Source organism: Pongo abelii, chromosome 1 (assembly GCF_028885655.2).
Source record: "Pongo abelii isolate AG06213 chromosome 1, NHGRI_mPonAbe1-v2.0_pri, whole genome shotgun sequence".
Lineage (NCBI taxonomy): Eukaryota > Metazoa > Chordata > Mammalia > Primates > Hominidae > Pongo > Pongo abelii.
In genome coordinates this window covers 232,628,784-232,655,297 of record NC_071985.2, presented here as the reverse complement: position 1 = coordinate 232,655,297, position 26,514 = coordinate 232,628,784, and the positions used below count along the sequence as shown (strand labels likewise).

At 58.0% G+C, this 26,514-nt stretch overlaps 1 protein-coding gene across 1 annotated transcript; it reads left to right on the top strand.

Annotated features, from left to right (window-relative positions):
• The first annotated feature begins 1,657 nt into the window (after window positions 1-1,657).
• On the top strand, window positions 1,658-26,175 carry ATAD3B (ATPase family AAA domain containing 3B). The gene is given in 17 exon segments (XM_009235894.4): window positions 1,658-1,983; window positions 7,697-7,773; window positions 9,007-9,108; window positions 9,412-9,471; window positions 10,868-10,937; window positions 12,044-12,209; window positions 12,451-12,520; window positions 15,033-15,188; window positions 15,821-15,877; window positions 16,149-16,274; window positions 16,582-16,706; window positions 17,879-17,930; window positions 19,247-19,317; window positions 20,299-20,466; window positions 20,606-20,714; window positions 25,477-25,730; window positions 25,732-26,175. Coding segments are annotated over 17 exon segments (1,929 nt in total). The 5' UTR covers window positions 1,658-1,778; the 3' UTR covers window positions 25,793-26,175.
• The last annotated feature ends 339 nt before the right edge of the window (window positions 26,176-26,514 follow it).

Below are 26,514 nucleotides of genomic sequence, written 5' to 3'. Positions count from 1 at the left end.
CTTTTTGAACTCAGCCTGCCCGCACCCAGGTGAAATAAACAGCCTTGTTGCTCACACAAAGCCTGTTTGGTGGTCTCTTCACACGGACGCGCGTGACACAGGGTTCAAGCAATTTTCATGACTAAACGTCCGGCGTAGCTGGGATTACAGGTGCACGCCACCATGCCCAGGTTAATTTTTGTATTTTTGGCAGAGACGGGGGTCTCACCATGTTGGTCAGGCTGGTCTCAAACTTCTGTTTTCAGGTGATCTGCCCACCTCGGCCTCCCAAAGTGCTGGGATTACGGGTGTGAGCCACCGTGCCTGGCCGGCATTTTCTGGCTTCTGTTTTTTGTTTTTGTTTTTTTCTGAGACAGAGTTTCACTGTCGCCCAGACTGGAGTGCAGTGATGAGATCTCAGCGGCTCACTGTGTTATATGTAAATTTTCTGTGCCGCCAAAGAAGTAGAACTCAAATATAAACTTTTCTCAGCTAGATAATTTACTTCTATGGAAGGGGGTTGTCTCATAGATGAAGCAATGGCGAGCGCTTGGACAAGAGAGGGGAAGGGGTTCTTATTCCTGACGCAGGTAGCCTCTACTGCTGTGTGGTTCCCCTATTGGCTAGGGTTAGACCGCAGTCTAAAGTAACGCCCATTGGCTTTAAAGAGAGCAGGAGTATGGGCCAGAGTGGCGGGATGAGTGGTTTGGCAGGAAAAACAGTTATGCGACAGGTAACTAAAGTCAAATGACCAGGGGAACAGATGTGAACTGTCGGTCCTCTGAGCCCAAGCCTGCACGTATAGGTCCAGATGGCCTGAAGCAAGTGAAGAATCACAAAATAAGTGAAAATGTCTGGTTCCTGCCTCAGCTGATGACATTCCACCATTGTGATTTGTTCTTACCCCACCTTAACTTCCAGGCTCAGCAGCTCCCCCACTGAGCACCTTGTGACCCCCGCCCGTCTGCAAGAGAAAACCGCCCTTTGACTGTAATTTTCCATTACCCACCCAAATGCTAGAAAACGGCCCCACCCCATCTCCCTTCGTTGACTCTTCGGACTCAGCCCGCCCGCACCCAGGTGAAATAAACAGCCTTACTGCTCACACAAAGCCTGTTTGGTGGTCTCTTTACACGGACGCACGTGACATGAAATACTGATTAGAACTGGTGGAAAAAGTTTACTGCAACTGCGAGAAAGTTAGATTTTAAAATGCAGAACAAAGACTGAACATACTGACATACCGGTTCTTTGAAGGGATATTTGGAATTCATCGTACATAACATTATTCAGGCTTAAAATAGTTCCCAATCCAGTGGGACGAGTCACTCCATCTTCCGTGAAGTCAACCATTCCTATCAAGGAGAGAGTCGGGGCCGCTGCGAGCGCGTGAACCGTGGGCTCCGGGTTGGTGCCCACGCGGTTGCGGGGCGGAACTGACGTTGCCCCGGGTTCGAGTACTCCCTTCCGGAGTTTTGTCCCGGTGTGGCTCCGGTACCCAGACGCTTCACCCCGCCCCCTGCCCTCCACTCGCTCACCCCGGTTCCCGCCGCCGCGGAGCACGCTCCTCAATTGCGGCGCAGTCGCTATGGCGTCACTGCCCTCGCGGCCAATCCAAGGGCTGCGCGCTTGTGACCCTTACGCATTTCCGTCGCCGGGAAGAAGGGGTGTGTGTGGCGCCTGCGCAGTGGTCCTGGCCACCGGCTCGCTGCGAGTGGGGGCTGTTCCCTGCTGCGCGCGAGTCAGACTCGGGTTGGGGTCCCGGCGGCGGCGGCGGTAGCGGCGGCGGCGGTGCGAGCATGTCGTGGCTTTTCGGCATTAACAGAGGCCCCAAGGGTGAAGGCGCGGGGCCGCCGCCGCCTTTGCCGCCCGCGCAGCCCGGGGCCGAGGGCGGCGGGGACCGCGGCTTCGGAGACCGTCCGGCGCCCAAGGACAAATGGAGCAACTTCGACCCCACCGGCCTGGAGCGCGCCGCCAAGGCGGCGCGCGAGCTGGAGCACTCGCGTGAGTGCGGCGGAGCGGGGCGGGCGGGACGGGCGGGACGGGCTGGGGAAGCGGGAACCCTGGCCCTTGCTGCTCCTCGCCGCTGTCGGCAGCCACTTCCCGGGCGAGACTGCGCCCCCGGAGCACCCCCGGCCGGAGCCGTCTCGCGTGCCGGGAGGATCGGACTCTTGCCGTCACCCTTTTGCAGCTCTCCAGCTGTGAGGAGCGGGTCAGGTGCGGAAAGCGGTGCGGAGGTGGCGCTCATAGGTTACAGGGGTCAGGGCCTGGGGCTGGCCGTGGTCTTCAGTTACCGCCGAGTGTGTGGGATCCTTCTGCTCTTGCTGCCTCCACGTGGCACAGGCCAAGGCGTGTCCAGATCGGTAGATGGGTTTGTTGGGTGGTTGCTAGCAGTTTCCACATAACAAGGGAAGCGTATCTGAGAGGTACTTGGTTCTAACGAGACTCTAGCAGATTTGTACTTCTTGTTGGAAGACGTTAGCATTTGCACCGCGAAGTCTGTGAAGCTTCGGGTCAGGCCGTGCTGCCCAGCTGGAGTAAATCCCTGACCCAAGGCCCTCAGGGTGTGAGCACTGACTGCACCTTCTCTAAGCTCGGGTCTCTTCCCCCAGCCTTCCTTTGCCCTGTGGCTTTAACGATTTGTAGCACGATGCAGTTCAAATGGCTACGAGTCTGGAACGTAGAAGGTGTTGAATTCACTGAAAGAATACAGTGGTTCTCAACTCTTGTTTAAGCCGGGGTTCTTTCTATTTATTTATTTATTTATTTATTGAGACAGAGGGTCGCCCTGTCGCCCAGGCTGGAGTGCAGTGGTGCGATATCGGCTCCCTGCAACCTCCGCCTCCGATTCTCCTGCCGCAGCCTCTCGAGTAGCTGGGATTACAGCCGCGCAGCACCACGCCCGGCTAATTTTTTTTTGCAACTTTAGTAGAGACGGGTTTCACCATGTTGGCCAGACTGCTCTCCAACTCCTGACCTCGTGATACGGCCGCCTCGGCCTCCCAAAGTGCTGGGATTACAGGCGTCAGACACCGCGCCCAGATAGCAGGGGTTCCTTTTTTTTTTTTTTTTTTTAAGATGGAGTGTCGCTCTGTCGCCAGCCTGGAGTGCAGTGGCCCCATCTTATCTCACTGCAACCTCCGATGCCCTAGTTCAAGCGATTCTCCTGCCTCAGTCTCCCGAGTAGCTGGGATTACAGGCACGTGCCACCACTCCCATTTAATTTTTGTATTTTTAGTAGAGACGGGATTTCACCACGTTGCCCAGAATGGTCTCGATCTCCTGACCTCGTGATCCACCCACCTCGTCCTCCTGAAGTGCTGGGATTACAGGCATGAGCCACAGCACCCAGACAGAAGGGATTCCTTTTTTTTTTTTTTTTTTTTGAGACGAGTCTTGCTCTGTCGCCCAGGCTGGAGTGCAGTGATGTGATCTCGGCTCACTGCAAGCTCCGCCTCCTGTGTTCACACCATTCTCCTGCCTCAGCCTCCCGAATAGCTGAGAATACAGGCGCCCGCCACGACGCCCGGCTAATTTTTTATTTTATTTTTTGTATTTTTAGTAGAGACGGTTTCACCATGTTAGCCAGCATAGTCTCGATCTCCTGACCTCGTGATTAATTTTTTGTATTTTTAGTAGAGATGGGGTTTCACTGTATTAGCCAGAGTGGTCTCCATCTCCTGACCTTGTGATCTGCCTGCCTCGGCCTCCCAAAGTGCTGGGATTACAGCTGTGAGCCACCGCGTGCCACCTTTTTTTTTTTTTTTAAGATGATGTCTTGCTCTGTCACCAGGCTGGAGTGCAATGGCGCCATCTTGTCTCACTGCAAACTGCAACGCCCTGGTTCAAAGAATTCTGCTGCCTTAGCCTCCCAAGTAGCTGGGATTACAGGCACGCGCCACCACGCCCAGCTGATTTTTGTATTTTTAGTAGAGACGTGGCTTCACCACATTGGCCAGGGTGGTCTTGACCTCCTGACCTCGTGATCTACCCACCTAGACCTCCCAAAGTGATGAGATTACTGTCCTGAGCCACCACGCCCGGCCAGCAGGGGTTCCTTTTTAAAAAGATCATTTAGGGAATCCCTGGTGTGAAGCACCTTTGTGTGAAGGAGATATAAACCGAGTTTCCCAGTTAAGGAGGGATGGCCTGGTGGTACTTGTGGTTCCATCCTGTACCCTTCCCTGGGGTGCGTGGAACATCCTGAGCAGAGGTCTCTGACCCCGGCTGGATCTCATAACCCCAGAGGGACATTCAGGTTTGGGCCCAGGCTAACATGGATAGTCCGAGCTGGGCCCCACTGACACTGTGTGTTCTGTTTTGAAGAGATGGGGTCTTGCTTTGTCGCCCAGTCTGGCCTTTACCTCCTGGGTAAACGCCATCCAGCTGTCTCAGCCTCCTGAGGAGAGGGGACTGCAGACTTGCTCGGTAATTTTTCTGTGTATGTGTTTTTGAGATGGAGTCTGGCTCTGCCTCCTGGGCTGGAATTCAGTGGCATCATCTCAGCTCACTGCAACCTTTGCCTTTTGGCGTTCAAGCGATTCTCCTGCCTCAGCCTCCCGAGTAGCAGGGATCACAGGCGCCCGCCAGCACACCGGGCTGATTTTTGTGTTTTTTACCAGAGACGGGGTTTCACCATGTTGGCCAGGTTGGTCTTGAACTCCTGGCCTCAGGTGATTCACCCCTTTTGGCCTCTCAAAGCGCTGGGATTACAGGCGTGAGCCGCTGCTCATAGTAATTTTAATGATCAGGTGAGGATGGGAATGGAGGGCTGGACTTCAGGGCACCTCGGAGGACAGCGGACGTTGGTGACTGACTTTCTTGCTGCAGGCTTATTTGGAGGGTTCCTTTCTGTCCTAGTTCCTGGAGGTTTTCACCCGCTAACTTCACTTAGAGATTGAAACTTCTCCCACTTCCAGAAGCTAAATCGTAGTTATCAGCCTGCAGCCCCCTGCAGTGGTACAGGCCTGGTTGAGCAGCCTCAGGCCGCCGAGGACCGCCTCCCCATGGTGCAGACCTGTGCCTCTGAGTCGCTCCAGTCCTGGCGGCCCCAGACAGAGCTCCTGACCCGCAGTCCGCTCTGCCCGTGTTGCCTGTGCCTTGGCCTGCCCTCTCTGTGGTGGAGCGGGGCCTGCGGCAGGGTCTCCAGGTGCACCGTGGGGAGCCCTCCGTCAGTGTTTGTTTCCTGTGGATTGTGTTCCAGGTGTGGGCTCTTTCGTGTTGGTCCCTTCCCTCGTTCCTGGCCTCACTGCTGGCTGGTGAAAGAGGTTTCTCCAGAGTTTACCGCCGCCTTTCCCCGGGCGCTCCCTGCCCTGCCTGTCTGCCTGGTAGCCCCTCTGCAAGTCCGTCCCCTCCGGACGCTCCTGGCTTCCTCCGTGCCCCTTTCCTGGCAGCAGGGTCGCCGAGATTCGGCCGGAGCCGGTTGCTTTGGCCTTGCTGCTCTCCAGGCAAACGGGCGGTTCCTCCTCACAGACTGGCTGCCTCTGTCCCTGGAGGCTACTAGCCCCATGCTGCCTCGTTCCCAGAGTCTTCCCTGACCCCTCCTCCGGCCTGTCCTTGGAAGCCAGAGCAGCACATTGTCCCAGAACTGTCTGTGAGCACCAGCGCTCACCTTGCACTCCACAGAGGGGGTGGCTGGAGGAGACCCTTGTGCCCTGTGGGTGTGAATTCACGTGCTGGGACGCACGTCCCTGGAGGAGACCCTCGTGCCCTGTGGGTGTGAATTCATGCGCTGGGACTCACGTCCCTGGAGGAGACCCTCGTGCCCTGTGGGTGTGAATTCACGTGCTGGGATGCACGTCCCTGGAGGAGACCCTCGTGCCCTGTGGGTGTGAATTCACGCACTGGGACGCATGTCCCCGGGGACCCTCGTCCCCTGTGGGTGTGAATTCACGCGCTGGGACACACATCCCTGGAGACCCTCTTGCCCTGTGGGTGTGAATTCACGGGCTCGGACGCACGTCCCTGGAGGAGACCCTCGTGCCCTGTGGGTGTGAATTCACGCGCTGGGACACACATCCTCGGGGACCCTCGTGCCCTGTGGGTGTGAATTCACGCGCTGGGACGCGCATCCCTGGAGACCCTCGTGCCCTGTGGGTGTGAATTCACGTGCTGGGACGTACGTTCCTGGAGGAGACCCTCGTGCCCTGTAGGTGTGAATTCACGCACTGGGACGCATGTCCCTGGCACAGGGTCACTCCAAGGTGGTGAATGATTGTTCTCATTCTAATAACCGAGAGGCCACATGGGCACCTGACCTGCTCTTTCCCCTCTTCTCCTCCCCAGAGTCATCGGGGGTGGGAACTGTCAATGAGCCATTTTCAGGGGAGAGAGTGGCCTCAGCTTAATCCAGCCAAAGGTCTCCTCGGGAGGAAATAGGCAGAGCGCCTCACTGTGACACCCACGTTCCTGTCACTGCTCTGCGGCAAGACCCTGGGGGACTGACACACCCTCGGCCCCCTCGGGGTCAGAGTGAGAGTGGTTGAGGGCCCTGGGCCGCTTCAGCCCTTGGATTCCCGAGCTCAGCAGCCAAACCCGTTCTTGACCTGGCACTGTCTTCCCTGAGAGGCAGGTCCCGGTCTCATCTGTGCTCTGTTCACTGGGGCCCCCGAGGTTGGCTACCAAGGCGCTTCCTGAAATCTGACGCTGATGCCCATCAGCCCAGTTCGTGCCTAACCACAGGCCCAAGCAGACCCACCCCAAACACCAAAGTGTCGCTGGCTCAGTCTAAATGCAACAAGTGCTCCCCATGGCACTTCCCGCCTGCGTCAGTCACCTCCAGAAATTACACCTGAGCTGAGAACAGACGCTGGGCTCTAGTTAGTGACGTGTTTGCTGCAGTTGACTCTGAAGGCTTAAAAAAGTGAGATGGGCTGCGGGAGGAAGAGAGACGGGAACAACGCACCAACCCAGGAGCATCGGAGGTCCTTGCCTACTTTACGCGTCTTTCTGTGTTAGAATTTTTTTTTTTTTTTTTTTTTTGAGACGGAGTCTTGCTGTCTCCCAGGCTGGAGTGCAGTGGTGCGATCTCGGCTCACTGCAAGCTCCGACTCCCGGGCTCACGCCATTCTCCTGCCTCAGCCTCCCGAGCAGCTAGGACTACAGGCACCTGCCGCCACGCCCAGCTAAGTTTTTGTATTTTTAGTGGAGACGGGGTTTCACTGTGTTAGCCAGGATAGTCTCGATCTCCTGACCTCGTGATCCACCCGCCTCAGCCTCCCAAAGTGCTGGGATTACAGGCGTGAGCCACTGCGCCTGGCTAGAATAATTTTTTTTTTTAGAGACGGAGTTGCGCTCTGTCACCCAGGCTGGAGTGCGGTGGTGCGATCTCGGCTCACTGCAAGCTCCGCCTCCCAGGTTCCAGCAATTCTCCAGCCTTGGCCTCCCCAGTAGCTGAGATCACAGGCGTGCACCGCCACACCCAGCTGTTTTTTCTGTTTTTAGTGGAGACGGGATTTCACCATGTTGGCCAGGTTGGAGATTTTATTTTTCTTAAGTCTCACTCTGTCCAGCTGGAGTGCAGCTGTGTGATCTGGGTGACTGTAGCCTCTGCCTCCGGGGTTCACACCATCCTCCCACCTCAACCTGAGTTGCTGGGATTACAGGCGTGAGCCACCGCTTCCCGCTGGGTTTTTGTATTTTTAGTAGAGGTTGGGTTTCACCATGTTGGCCAGGCTTTCGCATCTGCGTGTCCTACACCTGCCACATGCGCCCACAGGTTATGCCAAGGATGCCCTGAATCTGGCGCAGATGCAGGAGCAGACGCTGCAGTTGGAGCAACAGTCCAAGCTGAAGGTGAGTGGGGCCGATGTGGGCGAGGAGGCCGGGGCGCACATGGGGTTCGGGTGTGGAGATTGGTGGGGCTACTACTGGTGGGTAGGGCCAGGGGCGTGTACATGGGCAGCAGTGAGGCCAGGGCCGAGCTTGGGCGCCTCGTTTCACAGAAGGAAACAAGGGAAGGTGAGAGACACTGCCACAGAGCAGCCCAAGAGGGAGGGCCAGTGTTGGTGAGGGCGTCTGGTCGTCCTGAGGGAGGGGGTCGTCTTCACATTCTCACCTCGTTTCTTTTCACTCAGCAGGATTTTTTATTTTATTTTATTTTATTTATTTTGAAATGGAGTCTCACTCTTGCCTAGGCTGGTGTGCAATGGCGCAATTTCGGCTTACTGCAACCTCCGCCTCCCGGGTTCAAGCAATTCATCTGCCTCAGCCTCTGGAGTAGCTGGGATTACAGGCATGTGCCACTACGCCTGGCTAATTTTGTATTTTTAGTAGAGACAGGGTTTCTCCATGTTGGTCAGGCTGGTCTCTAACTCCGGACCTCAGGTGATCCACCCGCCTCAGCCTCTCAAACTGCTGGGATTACAGGCATGAGCCACCATGCCTGGCCTATTTTATTTTATTTTGAGACAGAGTGTTACTCTGTCCCCCAGTCTGGCGTGCAATGGTGTGATCTCGGCTCACTGCAACCTCTACCTCCCGGGTTCAACCTCCTGCCTCAGCCTTCCGAGCAGCTGGGACTACAGGAGCCTGCCACCACATCTGGCGAATTTTTGTATTTTTAGTAGAGATGGGGTTTCAGCATGTTGTCCAGGTTGGTCTTGAACTCCTGACCTCAGGTGATCCACCCACTTTAGCCTCACAAAGTGCTGGGATTATAGGCGAGAGCCATCGCGCCCTGCCCACTCACCAGGATTCCTAGAATAGGCACGAGCTCTGCCCTCATCACAGTCCAAAAGTGAGCACCTGCCTGGAGCTGCCCAGAAACAGCCTTTGCGGGTGAGGTTGGTGTCCGGCCTCCCTCCCCGGGGGCCTTCGCAGGCTTCTGCTGGTGCTTCTGTGCCTGTGGGTCTGGATTCCTCCAGGGCCTGAGCCTGGGTGCAGATGCGGCTGGAAGCCCGGAGCCTGCTGCACACACTAGTCTGGGCACGGAGTCTCTGCCGTGCCGGAGCCGTGCAGACACAGGAGCGGCTGTCAGGCAGCGCCAGCCCTGAGCAAGTGCCAGCTGGTGAGTGCTGTGCTCTGCAGGAGTATGAGGCCGCCGTGGAGCAGCTCAAGATCGAGCAGATCCGGGCGCAGGCCGAGGAGAGGAGGAAGACCCTGAGCGAGGAGACCCGGCAGCACCAGGCTGTAAGAACGCAAGAGGCCGCGAGGGAGGCAGCCCGGCTCGGGGGAACGGCCTGGGGCAGGACTGGGAGCTGGATGCGGCCCCAGGGTGCTCTGGAGTCAGCCATTGGAGCTGCCCTTGGAACAGCCTTGCACAAATGTCTAAGACCTGTAAGGTCCCTCAGTGCTGAGCCAGACGGGAGGTCCCTGCGCCTCCCCACATTTGTGTGAGGCTGATGGCGCATTGGAGTTCCCGGCGCTCCGCCCAGTCGGCCCAGACTGCAGCTCCTGGCTGAGATGTGTCTTTGCCGCCCTCTTCTCCCCCAGAGGGCCCAGTATCAAGACAAGCTGGCCCGGCAGCGCTACGAGGACCAACTGAAGCAGCAGGTGAGCTCAGCCTCCCTTGCAAGGTGCCTCCGTCCCTGAGAACGTAGGCGGCTTTGTGGGACCGGTCAGTGGGTCAGAGGCCACGGGGCAAGAATGCCGGGGTTGCTGATGGTGGGTGCTAGAGCACGGGAAACTACTCGGACAGACACGCACCGGCACACGTGTACAGGCACACATGCAGAGACGTGTGCACACGTTTACACGGAGACACAGGCACCTGCGCGCACACACACACACTCCCGGCACACACAGAGGCACACACACCCCTGCACACACAGGGAAACATGGGCCCGCACACACACACCCCTGTGCGCACACACCCCCACACGGGTATGGACAGACACTCGCAAACACACCCCCACACAACATGGGCACGCACACACACCCCCCTGCACACACGGGCCCACACACACACCCCCACACGGGCACACACACACACACACGGGCACACACGCACCTCCACATGGACATGCACAAACACCACGCTGCACGCGTGGGCACACACACCCCCCATAGGCATGGACACACACACACACCCCTTCACACATAGGCACACATACACAACCCAAGTACACACCCCCTTGCGGAGACGGTCATGCACACAGTCCCACATATGGGCACACGCGCACACCCCCCCAAACAGACACACTTGGGCACTTGTACGCACCCCAGCTCACAGTGTGCCTCATACGGGCACGCACCCGCACACGAGGGCACAGCCCCACCGCACACAAACACCCCCGCACCCATGGGCACACACACGCATATTACTGCACATGAGGGCATGCACACACACTCCCTGCACACCCCGCACGCAGACCCCTTGTGTGGATTCCATAGCAGTGGCTCTCCAGGCATGCCGAGCCTCCTTGTCTCCCACCCGGGCGCCCAGCTCGCAGTGTGGGATGTTCTGCTTTTGAGGGCTGGTTAGTGGTGGTGGGCGGGTCTCTGGGTCTATGAGAAAAGCTTGGGTGACATCTGTTCCCTGCTCCTTAGGGCTTGTCACCTTCATTCCTGAGCTCACAGGCAGGGTTCACATGTTGCCTGTAGTGGGCATTGTAGCTTTAACGTTTAATTGGCAGAAGACAGAGGCTTCCTTAAGCGCAGCCTGAATCAGGGCAGTGGTGTTGGGAGGTCAGCCCGCAGTGGCCCTTGTCAGGGAAGCCACAGCGGGGGCTGTTTCTGCCGCTGGGGAGTTTGGGCCCCTGAACCCAGCCTCTCAGCGACTGCCGTCCCGGCCAACGTCACCCGTGTCTGTGTCAGGGTGTGGCGTCTGCAGCCCCCAGGTGCCCGGGACGCTTGGAGCCCTGCGGTCCTGGGGCAGGCACAACCTCTGGATTGGTGTTGAGCATTTTTCTGGTTTTAAAGACCTTTCTCTTTTTCTGCGGCTTCTCAGCAACTTCTCAATGAGGAGAATTTACGGAAGCAGGAGGAGTCCGTGCAGAAGCAGGAGGCCATGCGGCGAGGTAGGCTGTCTGCTCTCCTGGCTGGGTCGGAGGTGGCAGGGGCTGCTTGTGGACCTCAGTGCCCGACAGACGCTTACCCGGCGTGTACTCTGAGCCTGAGTTCTGCGGCCCGGCCCCTCATAGCTACCAGTGCAGTGGGTGAGGCCTGCTGGGGCTCCGTGGGGTGGGGCTCCCTCTCGGAAGACACCTCTGTCTGCGAGTGGATGCCAGGGTCTGTGCGGGGAGGGCAGGAGCTGCTTCACTTCATGGGAAGTACATAGGTCTTTTTTTTTTTTTTGAGACGGAGTCTCGCTCTGTCACCCAGGCTGGAGTGCAATAGCACGATCTCAGCTCACTGTAACCTCTGCCTCCCGGGTTTAAGCAATTCTCCTGCCTCAGCCTCCCGAGTAGCTGGGATTACAGGCGCCTGCCACCATGCCCAGCTAATTTTTTTGTATCTTCAGTAGAGAGAGGGTTTCTCCGTGTCGGCCAGGCTGGTCTTGAACTTCTTGATCTCATTATCCACCTGCCTTGGCGTTCTACAGTGCTGGGATTACAGACGTGAGCCGCTGTGTTCTGCCTAGAACATGGGTCTTTATTGTCCTGGTCTCTAGTGGGGATCCACAGGTATTTGGTGCCATGTGGCATTTGTTGGCGAGTGCTCCAGGCAAACGTCTGTCACCACTTTTCACCGCGCGTGGGCTTGTGGCGAGATGTGTGTGTTTAATATTCAGTAGCCAGGCACATGGCACGTCACGCGTCTCTGAGTTCTGACAGCTGTGTTTCTGTGTGAGGGGGGCTTCCTTCGGAACTCCACATTCTGGTGTTTTGCTTTAAAGGGCTCGTCCTGAGAAGTTGCCTAGGCCTCTGGGTCAGATTTCTGCCCTAATCCATGGGCAGGGCCGGCCTGTGGTGTTGTCCCTGCCGAGGTCTGTGTGTGTCTGTGGCATGGTCCTGTCCGTGGCATGGGCCTGTCCATGTGTGGGCCGTTCCATTTCATGGGCCTGTCTGTGGTGTGGGCCTCTCGGTGGCCTTAGCCTGTCAGCAGCGTGGGCCGGTCTACAGTGTGGGCGGAGGTGGACGTGCTGCACTGCATGGCGCTGAGCTGCCCTGACTCTCTGGGGCAGCCACCGTGGAGCGGGAGATGGAGCTGCGGCACAAGAACGAGTTGCTGCGAGTGGAGGCCGAGGCCCGGGCGCGCACCAAGGCCGAGCGGGAGAATGCAGACATCATCCGCGAGCAGATCCGCCTGAAGGCGGCCGAGCACCGTCAGACCGTCTTGGAGTCCATCAGGTGAGCACTGCCGAGGCCCGGGCCAGCCACAGACGGAGTCCCGCAGGTGTGAGTCGCTGGTCCCAGGGCGCTCTCCAGCTCTTCCAGGCCTGGCCGCCGTAGGCTGACTCCTTGGTGGGGGCACTGCCTCTCTGTCCTGGCAAGGCCGGGCCGCCATGTCAGGGCCTCACCCTCAACCTGCTCTTGCTGCGTGGCACGGATCTTCGTGTCCTTCCTGGTCACACCACTGCTTTCCCCGCAGGACGGCTGGCACCTTGTTTGGGGAAGGATTCCGTGCCTTTGTGACAGACCGGGACAAAGTGACAGCCACGGTAAACATACTCGTAAAACAGGGCTGGCAGGTGGCTGAGGAGCAGCATGTGTGGGCCTCCTGGAGCCCCAGGTCCTGTCCCTGCCGGGTCTGCATAGCCCTGTAGCTCTCCCAGCACGGAGCAAGCCCACGTTGGATCTGCTGGCCTCGGCTGCTCCTCCCTCCTTGAGCTGGGAGAAAAAAACGCAGTTGCCAGCCTGGGCCACACAGTGAGACCCCATCTCTACGAAGAATAAAGCATTAACTGGGTGTGATGGCGGCGCCTGTGGTCCTGCTACTCGAGAGGCTGAGGTAGGAGGATCACTTAAGCCCAGGAGGTTTGGGCTGCGGTGAGCTGACGTTGCACCACTGCGCTCCATTCTTGGCGACAGAATAAGACCTTGTCTCAAGAAAAAAATGGCCAGGCGGTGGTGGCTCAGGCCTGTAATCCCAGCATTTTTGGAGGCCAAGGTGGACGGATCATGAGGTCCGGGGATCGAGATCATCCTGGCTAACAGAGTGAAACCCTGTCTCTACTAAAAAAAAAAAAAAAAAAAAAATTAGCTGGGTCTGGTGGCACGTGCCTGTAATCTCGGGAGGCTGAGGCAGGAGAATCACTTGAACCCGGGTGGTGGAGGTTGCAATGAGTCGAGATCCAGCCACTGCACCCCAGCCTACTCCATCTCAAAAAAAAAAAAAAAAAGTGGCTGGGGGCGGTGACTGACGCCTGTAATACCAGCACTTTGGGAAGCCGAGGCGGGCAGATCACCTGAGGTCAGGAGATCAAGACCAGCATGAACAACATGGTGAAACCCCATCTCTACTAAAAATACAAAAATTAGCAGGCCAAGGTGGTGTGTGCCTGGAATCCTAGCTACTTGGGAAGCTGAAGTAGGATAATTGGTTGGACCCAGGAGGGGGAGGTTGCAGTGAGCTGAAACCGCACAATTGCACTCCAGCCTGGGCAACAAGAGGAAAGCTCTGTCTCAAAAAAAAAAAAAAAAAGCCAGGCCCGGTGGCTCACTCGTGTAATCCCAGCACTTTGGGAGGCCAAGATGGGTAGATCACTTGAGGTCAGAAGTTCATAACCAGCCTGGCCAACATGGTGAAGCCCCATCTCTACTAAAAATAGGAGAATTGGCCAGGTGTGTTGCCACACACCTGTATTAGCTGGCGTGGCGAAGTGAGCCTGTAATCCCAGTCACATGGGAGGCTGAGGCAGGAGAACTGCTTGAACCCGGAAGGCGGAGGTTGCAGTGAGCCAAGATGGCATCATTGCACTCCAGCCTGGCCACAGAACAAAACCCTGTCTCTAAAAACAAAGTCAAGGGTGCGTTAAGCAGCTCCGTCATGTCCTCACGTGACACCATCTCACCAACACGGCAACACCACCTGCGACATTCACCGTCACACTGACCAGGCTACCAGCAGGTGCTGCAGTCACAGCACTGGGCGCCGGCACCACGGCAGAGCAAGTGCCCACTGAGTGCCAGGCACCCACTGTGTGCTGGGTGGGTGGGGGACGGAGGATGCAGCCATGTGCGACGTGGTGCGTCACCATAGCAGGCCAAAGACTGCGCACAAAAGAGTGAGGTTTTAAATGAGAGAAGAATCTGTCAGCGTGAAACTCTCAGGGTTTTATTCCGAATAAAGGTTTTTGCAAAATGGAGTTGGGTTCACTTTCTGGGTCTTTTTTTTTTTTTTTTTTTTTTTTGAGACAGTCTCACTCTCCAGTGCGCTGCTCAAGTGCAGTGGCGCGATCTTGACTCACCGTAAGCTTCACCTCCTGGGTTCACACCATTCTCCTGCCTCAGCCTCCTGAGTAGCTGGGACTACAGCGTCTGTCACCATGCCTGTCTAATTTTTTTTTTATTTTTAGTAGAGACACGGTTTCACCGTGTTAGCCAAGATGGTTTCAATCTCCTGACCCTCATGATCTGCCCACCTCGGCCTCCCAAAGTGCTGGGATTACAGGCGTGAGTCACCGTGCTCCGCCACAGCCGGCTAATTTTTTCATGTTTTTAGTAGAGACGAGGTTTTTCCAGGTTGGTTAGGCTGGTCTTGAACTCTCAACCTCTGGTGATACACTGGCCTTGGCCTCCCAAAGTGCTGGAATTACAGACCCGGCCAGCCTAAACGAGTTTTAAAATGAGTTAGAGATTTTGGGTTAGTCTTGTTTTCCAGGAATAAAGTACCATTTTCAGTGGCCAAGAATGTACCAGAGGGTGTGGCCCTGTGACATATCCGGCTGGGTCTGCCCAGGGCCCTGCTCAGCGACCGGGGCTTTGTAGGATTTATGCTGCCAGTTGCAGAGAAAATGGCCCTGAGTGAGGGCGCTATGACTGCCCCACCTGCCTCCTGTAACCACGTGGCTGTGGGATTCGGGGCCGAGAATTCGGGTTCCTGTGGGGCCAGCGCACGGCCCTGTGCTTCTCCCTCGGGCGGAGAGAGGGTGGGGGCAGCCCCGTGCATCTCCCACTCTAGGAGGGAGGGAGGGTGGGGGCTGGTGCGCCAGTGCGGTGTCTCTGCTGCAGGTGGCTGGGCTGACGCTGCTGGCTGTCGGGGTCTACTCAGCCAAGAATGCCACGCTTGTCGCCGGTCGCTTCATCGAAGCTCGGCTGGGGAAGCCGTCCCTGGTGAGGGAGACGTCCCGCATCACGGTGCTGGAGGCGCTGCGGCACCCCATCCAGGTAGCGGCGCGGGCCTGGCCCTCCCTGAGTGCAGTTCCTGGCTGAGTCCCTTCTGCCCCACGAGCATAGCCCACGCATACACTCCTGTCCCTTCCCTTTTCCCAGATAACGGGCACCCGCACGCTGCTTCACGGGTGGGTTTTCCTGTCTGGCACTGTACCTTAGGGGTCTGCATCAGTGAGACCCTTCACCTGTCTGCCTTGGTGTCCCCTGCTCAGGGCTCTTGATGGGGCCTGGGAGCACGTTGGGGTCCTTGCAAGATCCGGGACTTGGGTGTGCGGCCGTCTGTCGGGGAAGCTGCTACAGGCCACGGTGTCTGGTGGCCTCCCTGGGGAGCTGCGCCACTCGCCAGCCCCCAAGGTGCCTGCTCTCCACACAGGGGTGGCGGGGTCTCCACAGGTCACTCGGTGGGTGGTTAAGAAAATAAAAGCCAATAAGGAACCGGAAAATGTCCCTAATCCCAGCAATAGCTGCCTGGTCTCCCGGCGGGGCGGGGTTCCAGCTCCAGGCCAGTCCTGGCTGTGCTTCAGGGCAGCTCCGTTTCTGTGTGTTACTGAGTGTGTCTGTGCGTTGGTGGCTGTCCCGTGGCTGTGGCAGGTGACCCAATGGTGCTTCCCCTTCCCCTCTGGCAGGTCAGCCGGCGGCTCCTCAGTCGGCCCCAGGACGCGCTGGAGGGTGTTGTGCTCAGTGTAAGTCGGTGTGCCTGGGACTGGGGAGGCGCAGGGAGGGGACCCCGCAGCTGGGCCGGGCTGTGGCCCTTGCTGGCGCTCGTGGTGGCGCCCAGGAGCTTCTGGCTCCTGAGATGTGACTGCTGGGATCGTGCCGGGGATAGATAGGCTGCCCGTGAGCTGGGCGGCTCTCCGAGGAGCGGAGTCCGCACCCGGGCATTCCCGCAGCCCCTGCCCCCGAGGCTTCTGTGGGTGCAATGTGTGTCCCCCAAGCCCCCGTCTTCCCTGGCAGCCCAGCCTGGAAGCACGGGTGCGCGACATCGCCATAGCAACAAGGAACACCAAGAAGAACCGGGGCCTGTACGGGAATGTCCTGCTGTACGGGCCACCAGGCACCGGGAAGACGCTGTTTGCCAAGGTGAGAGCGCCTGGCTGCGCAGGTGGGCCAGGGGCCGCTGGGGTCTTACCTGCCTGCAGGTGTCTGGGGGGCTCAGCCGCCTGGGGAATGGACCCCCCTTAGGCCTTTGCTCACCCTCATGTAGGCTCAGGGTGCTGGTGTGGGCAGCAGCGCCTCCCATCTTCCAGGCAGGGGACGTCTCCTGTCTGGCAGGCGGTGCCTTCCAGGGAGGGACGCCGGCAGGGGCTCCACACTCCAGGCAGAGTGTGCAGGCTTTGCAGAGGCGGAGGGAACATCTGTTCTGTCTCCCCTCACCCTTCCTGTCCAGAAACTCGCCCTGCACTCAGGCATGGACTACGCCATCATGACAGGCGGGGACGTGGCCCCCATGGGGCGGGAAGGCGTGACCGCCATGCACAAGCTCTTTGACTGGGCCAATACCAGCCGGCGCGGGTGAGACGTCCCCACAGCACGCACCAGGCCCTTTGCTGCGGCCCAGCAGGCTGCGTTCTGGGAAGGGGGTCCAGGTGTCTTTTGGGGACCTTGTCTTTCTGCAGCTCTGTCCTTGTGGCCACGCAGGAGGCCCAGTGGAGGGTCCCTCGGAGGGAAAGTCCCCTGAGTGTGGACCCTGGTGAACACGAGGCCCCCAGCGTGTGGAAGCTGCCAGTGGGATACTTAGGGCAGAAGGGAGGTGGGTGGGTGCAGGGGGAGAGGGGTCTTCACAGCTGCAGGGGAGGCTCCTCCACAGCCGCCCTCCCTCCAACACGCGTGCAGGTGGACGTGGGCACTGGTTCCCTTTTGTAGAACCATTTGAAAGTTAGCTGAAGACAGCATGGCACGCACCCTTCAATAGGCCCCACAGTGACCCCATGCAGGGCACAGTTTGGGCACCGTTGCGGCCTCGGCTGTTCTCGTTGGAACCACGATCCTCACGGCTGGCACCCTCCCCTCTGGCCTTTGACCTTTCACTTTAGAAGACCCTGCCCGTGCGCCAGGAGTGGTGGCTCACGGCTGTAATCGCAGGACTTTCGGAGGCCGAGGCGGGCAGATACGAGGACAGGAGATCGAGACCATCCTGGCCAACAGAGTGAAACCCCGTCTCTACTAAAAATACAAAAAATTAGCCAGGTGTGGTGGTGGGCACCTGTAGTCCCAGCTACTCAGGAGGCTGAGGCAGGAGAATGGCGTGAACCCGGGAGGCAGAGCTGGCAATGAGCCGAGATCGCACCACTGCACTCCAGCCTGGGCGACAGAGCGAGACTCTGTCTCAAAAAGAAAAAAAAAAAGAAGACCCTGCCCCTTGCGTGGACTCTTGTGCACTGCACTGGGTCGCTGTGTGGGTGAAGCCTGCAGGGCGGAGTCTGTCGCCCCCTGTGTGGTTGGTTTCCCATGGCCTTATGAGGCCGGGTCGTGGTCAGCTGCCCAGAGGCCAGGCTGATCGGCTTCTGTTGAGTCCAGGACTTATGGCTCCTGATGGGGCAGAGCTTGACTCCGTGGGGATCTGCCCACTCGGCCTGTACCCCGTGGGGATCTGCCTGCTTGGACTGCTGCCACCGCGGCCGGACGCTGCTGTGGGCTGCTCCTGGCGTCACTCTCGCCCTGCTTGGCCTCCCTCTCATTCACAGCCTCCTGCTCTTCATGGATGAAGCGGACGCCTTCCTTCAGAAGCGAGCCACTGTGAGTGTCACTAAGCCTCTGTCTGGCCACAGGAGGGTGGTCGGGTGGGTGCGGCTGTCATCCTGGGCCAGGCTGCAGCCCTTAAGCTGGCTTGCAGTGGCGCAATCTTGCCTCACTGCAACCTCTGCCTCCTGGGTTCAAGCTGGTCTCCTGCCTCAGCCCCCTGAGTAGCTTGGATTACAGGTGTTTGCCGCGACACCTAGTTAAGTTTTTTGTATTTTTAGTAGAGATGGAGTTTCACCATGTTGGTCAGGCTGGTCGAGAACTCCTGACCTCAAATGATCTGCCCACCTGGCCTCCCAAAATGCTGGGATTACATGCATGATCCACCACGCCCAGCCATACAATTATTATTTTAATACAGGGTGTCTGTCGCCCAGGCTGGAGTGCAGGGGCGACACAGTTCACTGCAGCCTTGACCTCTCGAGCTCAAGCAGTTCTCCTGCCTCAGCCTCCCGAGAAGCTGGGATTGCAGAGGCACACTAACACGCCCGGCTAATTTTTTTGTAACGTTAGTAGAGATGGAGTTTCCCCACATTGTCCAGGCAGGGCTCAAACTTCTGAACTAAAGAGATTTACCGGCCTTGGCCTGGCACAGTGGCTCACGTGTGTAATCCCAGCACTTTGGGAGGCCAAGGCAGGTGGATGACGAGGTCAGGAGTTCAAGAGCAGCCTGGTCAATATGGTGAAACCCCGTCTATAGTAAAAATACAAAAATTAGCCGGGCATCGTGGGGCACGCCTGTAATCCCAGCTGCTTGGGAAGCTGATGCAGGAGAATCGCTTGAACCCAGGAGGCAGAGGTTGCAGTGAGCTGAGATCGTGCCACTGCACTCCAGCCTGAGAGACAGAACAAGACTTCGTCTCAAAAAAAAAAAAAAGCGAGAGATTTGATCACCTCGACCTTCTGAAGTGCTGGGATTAAAGACGTGAGCCCTCAGTCAGGCTTTGTTTTTAAATATATTTTTTATTTTTTAGCAATTCTCGTGCCTCGGCCTCCCAAGTAGCTTGAGATTACAGGTGTGCCACCATGTGTGGCTAATTTTTGAATTTCTAGTACATGACGGGGTCTCACCATGTTGGCCAGGCTGGTCTCAAACTCCCTACCTCAGGTGATCTGCCCACCTCGGCCTCCCAAATGCTGGGTTACATGTGTGAGCCACTGCCCCTGGCCCTGGTCAGGATTTTGAGTTTAGATTTCATGAAAGTGTCGCCACGTCCCTGCTCCCTGCAGGAGGGAGGCCTGTGGGACTTTCTGCTGTGGCTGTTTACAAGGCTTTGCTCCTGGTGCCTAAGGCTGGAACCTTCTCTCTGCAGGAGAAGATCAGCGAGGACCTCAGGGCCACACTGAACGCCTTCCTGTACCGCACGGGCCAGCACAGCAACAAGTGAGGGAGCCCCTCGGGTCCTGGGCCCCCGGGCACGGCTGTGCAGCCGTCGCCTTTGGTTCCCACTGAGGGTCCCTGGCTCACAGTGCTGGGCAGCTGCCGTGGCCTCAGTGTGCCCACCTCGGATGTCCCCCGGGAACGGCCCAGCTCGGGACAGCGCGGGGTGTCACTGAGGAACATGCGGGGGCCTCCTGGGCAGAGCTGGGGTCAGTCCTGTCCTCACAGCCCTGTGCGCCGCCCCAGCTTGCAGGTCCCCGTGCCCCTAGGTTTCTGCGGTCCTGTGCCTGCAAGGGAGGTGGTCTGATTGCTGCCGCCCAGAGATCTCCAGTAGGGTGACCGGCCCTATGTCCAGGCTCCCTCGTCCCTCCCAAATCCCTCAATTTTGAGTTTTATTAGTCTCCTGGGCCCCTCCAGCCCCAGTCACATGTCACACGGAGGATCAAGTCCTGCCGGTTGGCCATGACTGACTCTTCGGGCACGTTGGGCTTGCTGGCTCAGCTGCTGCCGGTTGATGCTCCCTGGAGCCCTGACTCAGGTCCTTCCCAGAGAAGCAAGGCTGGGGCCCTACTGAGCCTCCGCTGAACCCGGGCCCCCGAGGTCCTGCTCCTGGCTTGCATGGCCGTAATCTTGACATATGGACTCTGGGTCCCGCATCCCTGCTCCAAGCACAGTGGGGCTCAGGTAGCAGGAGGGAGTGGTGTTCCCCGTGCTGCCTACCAGGCTGGGTGAGGGTCAGCAGGGAAGTGGCACACGGGGAGAACAGAGGCCCAGGAAGCCGGGCGGGGGGACAGCTGGGCATGGTGGGGCAGGCAGGCGGGTGACCAGGGTTGTGGCCGCGTTCTCCCCGTGTTTCCTGTGCTCACAAGCTGCCGCTTTAGTTTCTCCCAAAAAGTCTCCCTGAGGGGGCTGAGGAGCCCCCGTTGCCCTCGGGGCAGCTCAGCCGGCAGCCCCAGCGTTTCCTTCCCCATCCCTGTCCTACAGATTCATGCTGGTCCTGGCCAGCAATCTGCCTGAGCAGTTCGACTGCGCCATCAACAGCCGCGTCGACGTGATGGTCCACTTCGACCTGCCGCAGCAGGAGGAGCGGGAGCGCCTGGTGAGAATGTATTTTGACAACTACGTTCTTAAGCCGGCCACAGAGGGAAAACGGTGAGTGTCCCACCCCACCTGGCCCCCAATCCAGGCTCCATATGGCGTGGGTGTGGGCCCGGCTGCCTGCCTTCTAGCCTCCACCTCGTGGTATGGGATCCGCGGCCTCGGCCGGCCCACTTGGGACCTCCTTCCGCAGGCGCCTGAAGCTGGCCCAGTTTGACTTCGGGAGGAAGTGCTCGGAGGTCGCTCGGCTGACGGAGGGCATGTCGGGACGGGAGATCGCTCAGCTGGCCGTGTCCTGGCAGGTGAGTCAGGCTTCAGCGCGTCCATCCAGACGGGACCCCAGCTGCTGTGGAGATGCTCGGTTGCGCCAGGCCTATCCCAGCACCGGTGTCACACGGGAGCTTCTGTTAAGGGGTTTTCTGTGCACAGACATGACACAGGGCCTCCTGCCCCAGTCGGGCCACTCCACACGGCATCGCACACCCGCTCATGCCCTCAGGAGGGTGGGGCCGCGTCGGCGGCTGACAGTCACACGGGGCTCTCTGGAAGCCAGTCCAGCATCCCAGGTGCCCGAGCTCTTCCGCGTGTGTTGGGAGGTTTCTGACTCTCATCTTGGTCAACAGGCACCTCCTAGTGCGAATGGTCGTCAGGACAGGCCCCGTGTGAGTTGGGTGGTGGGGGTGGAGGGACGTTGTGTTTCCTGGACCAGGTCCCTTGGCTTGGTCCTGCTTGACGGGCTCAGACACACGGTGGGAGTGGCCTCTGATTGTCCCACAGCCAGTTGTTCCTCGGAGGCACCCCTCCTGCTCCTCCGCAGATACTCCAGGGCCGAGGAACCGAGACTCACAGGAGTGTGGGCACGGCCATACAGAGAGTTCTGATGAGGTTGGGCGCAGTGGCTCACGCCTGCAATCCCAGCACTTTGGGAGGCTGAGGCAGGCGGATCACGGGGTCAGATTGAGACCATCCTGGCCAATATGGCAAAACCCCGTCTCTACTAAAAATACAAAAGTTAGCTGAGCTTGGTGGTGCATGCCTGTAATCCCAGCCACTCAGGAGGCTGAGGCAGAAGAATTGCTTGACCCAGGGAGTTGGAGGTTGCAATGAGCCAAGATCGCACCACCACACTCCAGCCTGGCCAAAGATTGAGACTCCATCTCAAAATAAAAGAAAGCTTTAGTCTTTGGGGGTTGCTGGAAAAGCAAAACCAGGTCTGTGGGGTAGAAGGCGCCCTCGCCGCGCACAGGTATCGCCGCCTCTGGGGTCCGCAGGGTCTGTGTGACAACCTAGTTCCTCAATCTAGCAGTGCTTTTGAATGAATGTGTGACAGTTTAATGAAGTAGCCAAGTACCTTGATTTGAATGCTGGAGCTGAGGTATGTAGGGAGCTGTACTAGTCAGTACAGGCTGGGTTATGCCGCTGTGACAAAGAGCCCCAGATCTCAAACCCCGTCCTTGTGGGTCAGCTGAGGTCTCTGTTCCAGGCAATCTCTACTTGGAACCAGGTCTGTTTCCACAACTAAGAAAGCAGAGGCCGGGTATGGTGGTGGCTGATGCTTGTATTCCCAGCATTTGGGGAGGCCAAGTCAGTCAGATTATTTGAAGCCAGGGGTTCAGGACCAGCCTAGAAAGCAAGGCGAGACCCCATCTCTACAAAAAATGAAAAAATTGGCCGGACCTAGTGGCACATGCCTGTAATGCCAACTGCTTGGGAGGCTGAGGTGGGATGATCACTTGAGTCCAGGAGGTCCAGTCTGCAGTGAGCTGTGATTGTGCCACTGCACTCCAGCCTGGGTTACAGAGCGAGACCCTGTCTTAAAAACGAAGAATAATTTGGAATGAGCCCGGTGGCTCACTCCTGTAATCCCAGCATGTTGAGAGGCCAAGGAGAGAGGATCACTTGAGGTCAGGAGTTCAAGACCAGCCTGGCCAACATGATGAACCCCACCTCTACTAAAAATACGAAAATTAGCTGGGTGTGGTGGTGGGCGCCTGTAATCCCAGCTACTCCGGAGGCTGAGGCAGAATTGCTTGAACCCATGAGGCAGAGGATGCGGTGAGCTGAGATAAGGCCACTGCACTCCAGCCTGAGGTACAGAGTGAGACTCTGTCTCAAAAAAAAAAATAATAGTAATAATAATAATAATAATTTGGGCTGGGCACAGTGGCTCATGCCTGTAATCCCAGCACTTTGGGAGGCCAAGGCGTTGGATCAACTGAGTTCAGGAGTTCGAGGCCAGCCTGGCCAGTGTGGCGAAACCCCATCTCTACTAAAAATACAAAAATTAACCGTGTGGCGCCGGGTGTGGTGGCTTATTCCTGTAATCCCAGCACTTTGGGAGGCCAAGGCGGGTAGATGACAGGGTCAGGAGTTCAAGACCAGCCTGGCTAACGTGGTGAAACCTCATCTCTATTAAAAATACAAAAATTATCTGGGCACAGTGGCAGGCACCTGTAATCCCAGCTACTCAGGAGGCTGAGGCCGGAGAATTGCTTGAACTCAGAGGGTGGAGGTTGCAGTGAGTCGAGATTGCACCACTGCACTCCAACCTGGGTGACAGAGTGAGACTCCATCTCAAAAAAAAAAAAAAAGGCTGGGCACCATGGCTCACTCCTGTAATCCCAGCACTTTGGGAGGCCGAGGTGGGCAGATCACAAGGTCAAGAGTTTGAGACCAGCCTGGCCAACATGGTGAAACCCCATCTGTACTAAAAAATACAAAAATTAGCCGGGCGTGGTGGCGGGCGCCTGTAGTCCCAGCTACTCGGGAGGCTGAGGCAGGAGAATCGCTTGAACCCGGGAGGTGGAGGTTGCGGTGAGCTAAGATCACGTCACAGCACTCCAGTCTGGGTGACAGAGCAAAACTGTCTCAAAATATAAATGATAACAATAATAATTTGGCTGGGCACGGTGGCTCTTATATGTAGCATTTTCTACATATAAGATTATGTCACCTGAGAACGGGTGATTTTACCTCTCCCTTTTCAGTTTGGATGACTTTTCTTTTTCTCCTGTCTCTGGCCAGAGCTTCCAGCGATGTGTGAAAGAGAAGTGGTAAGAATTCTTGCTTGGTTCCTTCTCAGAGGAAGCTTTCAGTTTTTCACCACTGAGTATGTCAGCTGTGGACTTGTGATCGCTGGCCGTCTTTGTGTTTAGGGCATGTCCTTCAATTCCTGGTTTGTTAATTTTTTTCTTTCTTTTCTTTTTTTTGGGGGAGGACCAGTCTCGCTTTTGCCGCCCAGGCTGGAGTGCAGTAGAGACAGGGTTTCACCATGTTGGCCAGGCTGGTCTCGAACTCCTGACGTCAGGTGACCTGCCTACCTCGGCCTCCCAAAGTGCTGGGATTACAGGTGTGAGCCACCGCAACCGACCAGTTGAATTTTTTTTTTTTTTTATCATAAAAGTGTGTTGAATTTTGTCAAATGCTTTTCCTGCATCAGATGAGAGGGTCATGTGATTTCCTTCCTCCACTCTGCCACTATTGATTGATTTTCATATGTTGAACTATCCTTGTGTTCCAGGAATGAATCCTGCTTGGTTAGGGTGTAGAGTCCTTTAACTATACTGCTGAATTCGTTTTGCTGGCATTTTGTTGAGGACTTTCCCAGGGATGCTCATCAGGGATGTTGACCTGCGGTTTTTCTTGTGGTGTCTTTGTCTGGCTTTGATATGAGGGTAATGCTGACCTCTTTATAGCTTGAAGATTTTAGGTTCCCAGAAAAATTGCAAGGATAGCACAGAGAGCTCCCGGGCCCGGGGCCTTGCCACATGGTGAACATCATGTGTCACTGTTGGCCCCACCCGCTACTGGGTCTTGCCCCAGAATCCCACCCAGGAGGCCACGTGACATTTAGCTGTCACTTCTGGTGGGCTCCTGCCAGGTCCCCGTGCTTCCCGGAGGGCTGGCCCCGTGAGCATCTGCTCAGCCCCTTTCCTCCGCTGGGCCCTGGGTGAGGTGCAGCCACTCGGGTGGACCCTGAGGGTCCCTGCACCTGTTTGCCCTCTCTTGGGTGGGCTCAAGACCAAAAATGATGTTGAGCACTCCCAGGCCCCTGATGCATAGTCGTGGTGCGGCTCTGGTCAGTGTCTCCTGCGCTCCCGGGCCCCTGACCCACGGTGGCGGTCCGGCTCTGGTCAGTGTCTCCCCACACAGTGGCTTGGCGAGGGGTGGGCGCTGGCAGAGGGGACAGGCACCATGGGGTCATCCCCATGGCAGGTTCCGTCGTGGCGACGGTGTTGTGGGAGGACGGTGTGCTGCTGCCCCTGCACCCCGTGAGATGAATCCTGCCTCTGGGAGGCACAGCCGGGATGGGGCGAGGGACCCACTCAGCTGTCCGGGAAGGGTCCCCTGTCCTGTGCTTCCTCCAGGCGTCCTGGTGCGCTCCTGAGCACGGCGCCCAGTGGGGGTCCCCACACCCTCACCGTGACCCACGGGTGCCTCACCTTGGGGACTCCATGCCCTTTGCTGGCATTGGGATGGAGAGTGACCTGTCTGTGGCAGAAGGGCTGGACCTGAGGCTGCCTGAAGCTACACCGAGGGCCACAGCCCCAGCAGCTCCAGCCTCCGCGTGCTAGATGCCAAGCCCTGTGCCCAGGAGGACAGGGAAATGGAGGCAGAGGTGGCCTTGATGTCCCAAGGTGGGCAGTGGCTGCCTCTGCCCTGGAGGCCTGTGAGGGTCAGGGTCTGAGGGTCTGAGGTGCATTGTGACCCGGAGGCGCTGCCTGGCCACGGCTGAGACTCGCAGAGGGTCTGCAATTCCCACCTGCTTCTCGGAAGCTGCCCTGGGTCGGCCCTCAGTGAGGCTCCGCCTTGGGCTTTTTTATTATTAGAAAGTCATTGAGCAACAGCAGTGCTGAGGACGCAGGCAGGGCTGTGGGCACTGCAGGGGCCGCCCCCGGTGTCCACACATGTGCTGGGCTCTGCCGAGGTGCGGGAAGCCTGTGTTTCACCCTCAGGCCATGCTGGAGCCCCTGGTTTGGCCCCTCCCCACCTCGGGGCCCTGGTGTGCATTTGGGGTGGGGGGTTCCCATGGCGGCCTCCCTCAGCTCCCTCTCTCCCCACTAGGCCACGGCGTATGCCTCCAAGGACGGGATCCTCACTGAGGCCATGATGGACGCCTGTGTGCAAGATGCTGTCCGGCAGTACCGACAGAAGATGCGCTGGCTGAAGGCAGAGGGGCCTGGGCGCGGGGTTGAGCGCCCCCTATCCCGAGTCCAAGGCGAGGCCGGCACCTCATGGAGCCTGGCAGCGGACCCCTCCTGCCCCTGCACGTTTAGGATATGCTCCTCGGTGGGGACTGGGCTGTACTCGGGGCCTCTGCACCAGGATGTCTTGTGGTGGGGGTCAGCCGTTCTGCCCCCCAGGACACCCCCTGTTGTAGGCACTGGCTAGGAAGGGGCAGGCCTCGTTCCCGCCCCTCGAGACACTCTTGGGAGATGCATTTTCCCTCGCTCAGAGGCGGAGGGTGAGGCTTTGCACCCCAGCCCCTGCCCAGGCCACTGGGAGGGTGGGTGCTGGCTGAGCCCCTGGGGCAGAAGGAGTGGGGCGGGCGGGGTCTTTGTCCTCGGCTCCCACAGCAGAGCCAGGTGAGGGGGGCCTGCCAGGACTAGACAGAGGTGGGGCAGCCTGAACCCTGCTTCCAGCCATTGCCAGAGGGCAGGGAACCTGGCAGGGGTGTCTGAGGCCACACTGTCAGCTGGCCGGTCCAAGCCTGTGGTTGGAGCTGGTGTCTGTTTATCTAATAAAGTCCCACAGGTGCCTCACTGCCGTGTCTCTCTATTGCCTGACACTATTCGGGGTTTCAGGGGCACCCTAGCGTCCTCCTGGGGTCAAAGGTGACATAAGAGGCAGAGGCTGGAGCTTTCTGGAGAATCTACTGATCACAAAGTGGTGCGCTTCACATCAGCCTCACGCCACGGCTGGGTTGGGATCTGAATGCTACCCAGGACCAGCCGCCTGCGCCCCACCAGCCTCTCCCTCGTGAAGGACGGGCACCCCAAGAAGAACGAGGCTGCAGAGTGATGTGGGGGCCAGCGGTGACCTCATGACCACACTGTGCTCAGGTGTAAGAGGGCACGCTTCTGCCCAGGCATCGTCCATGGA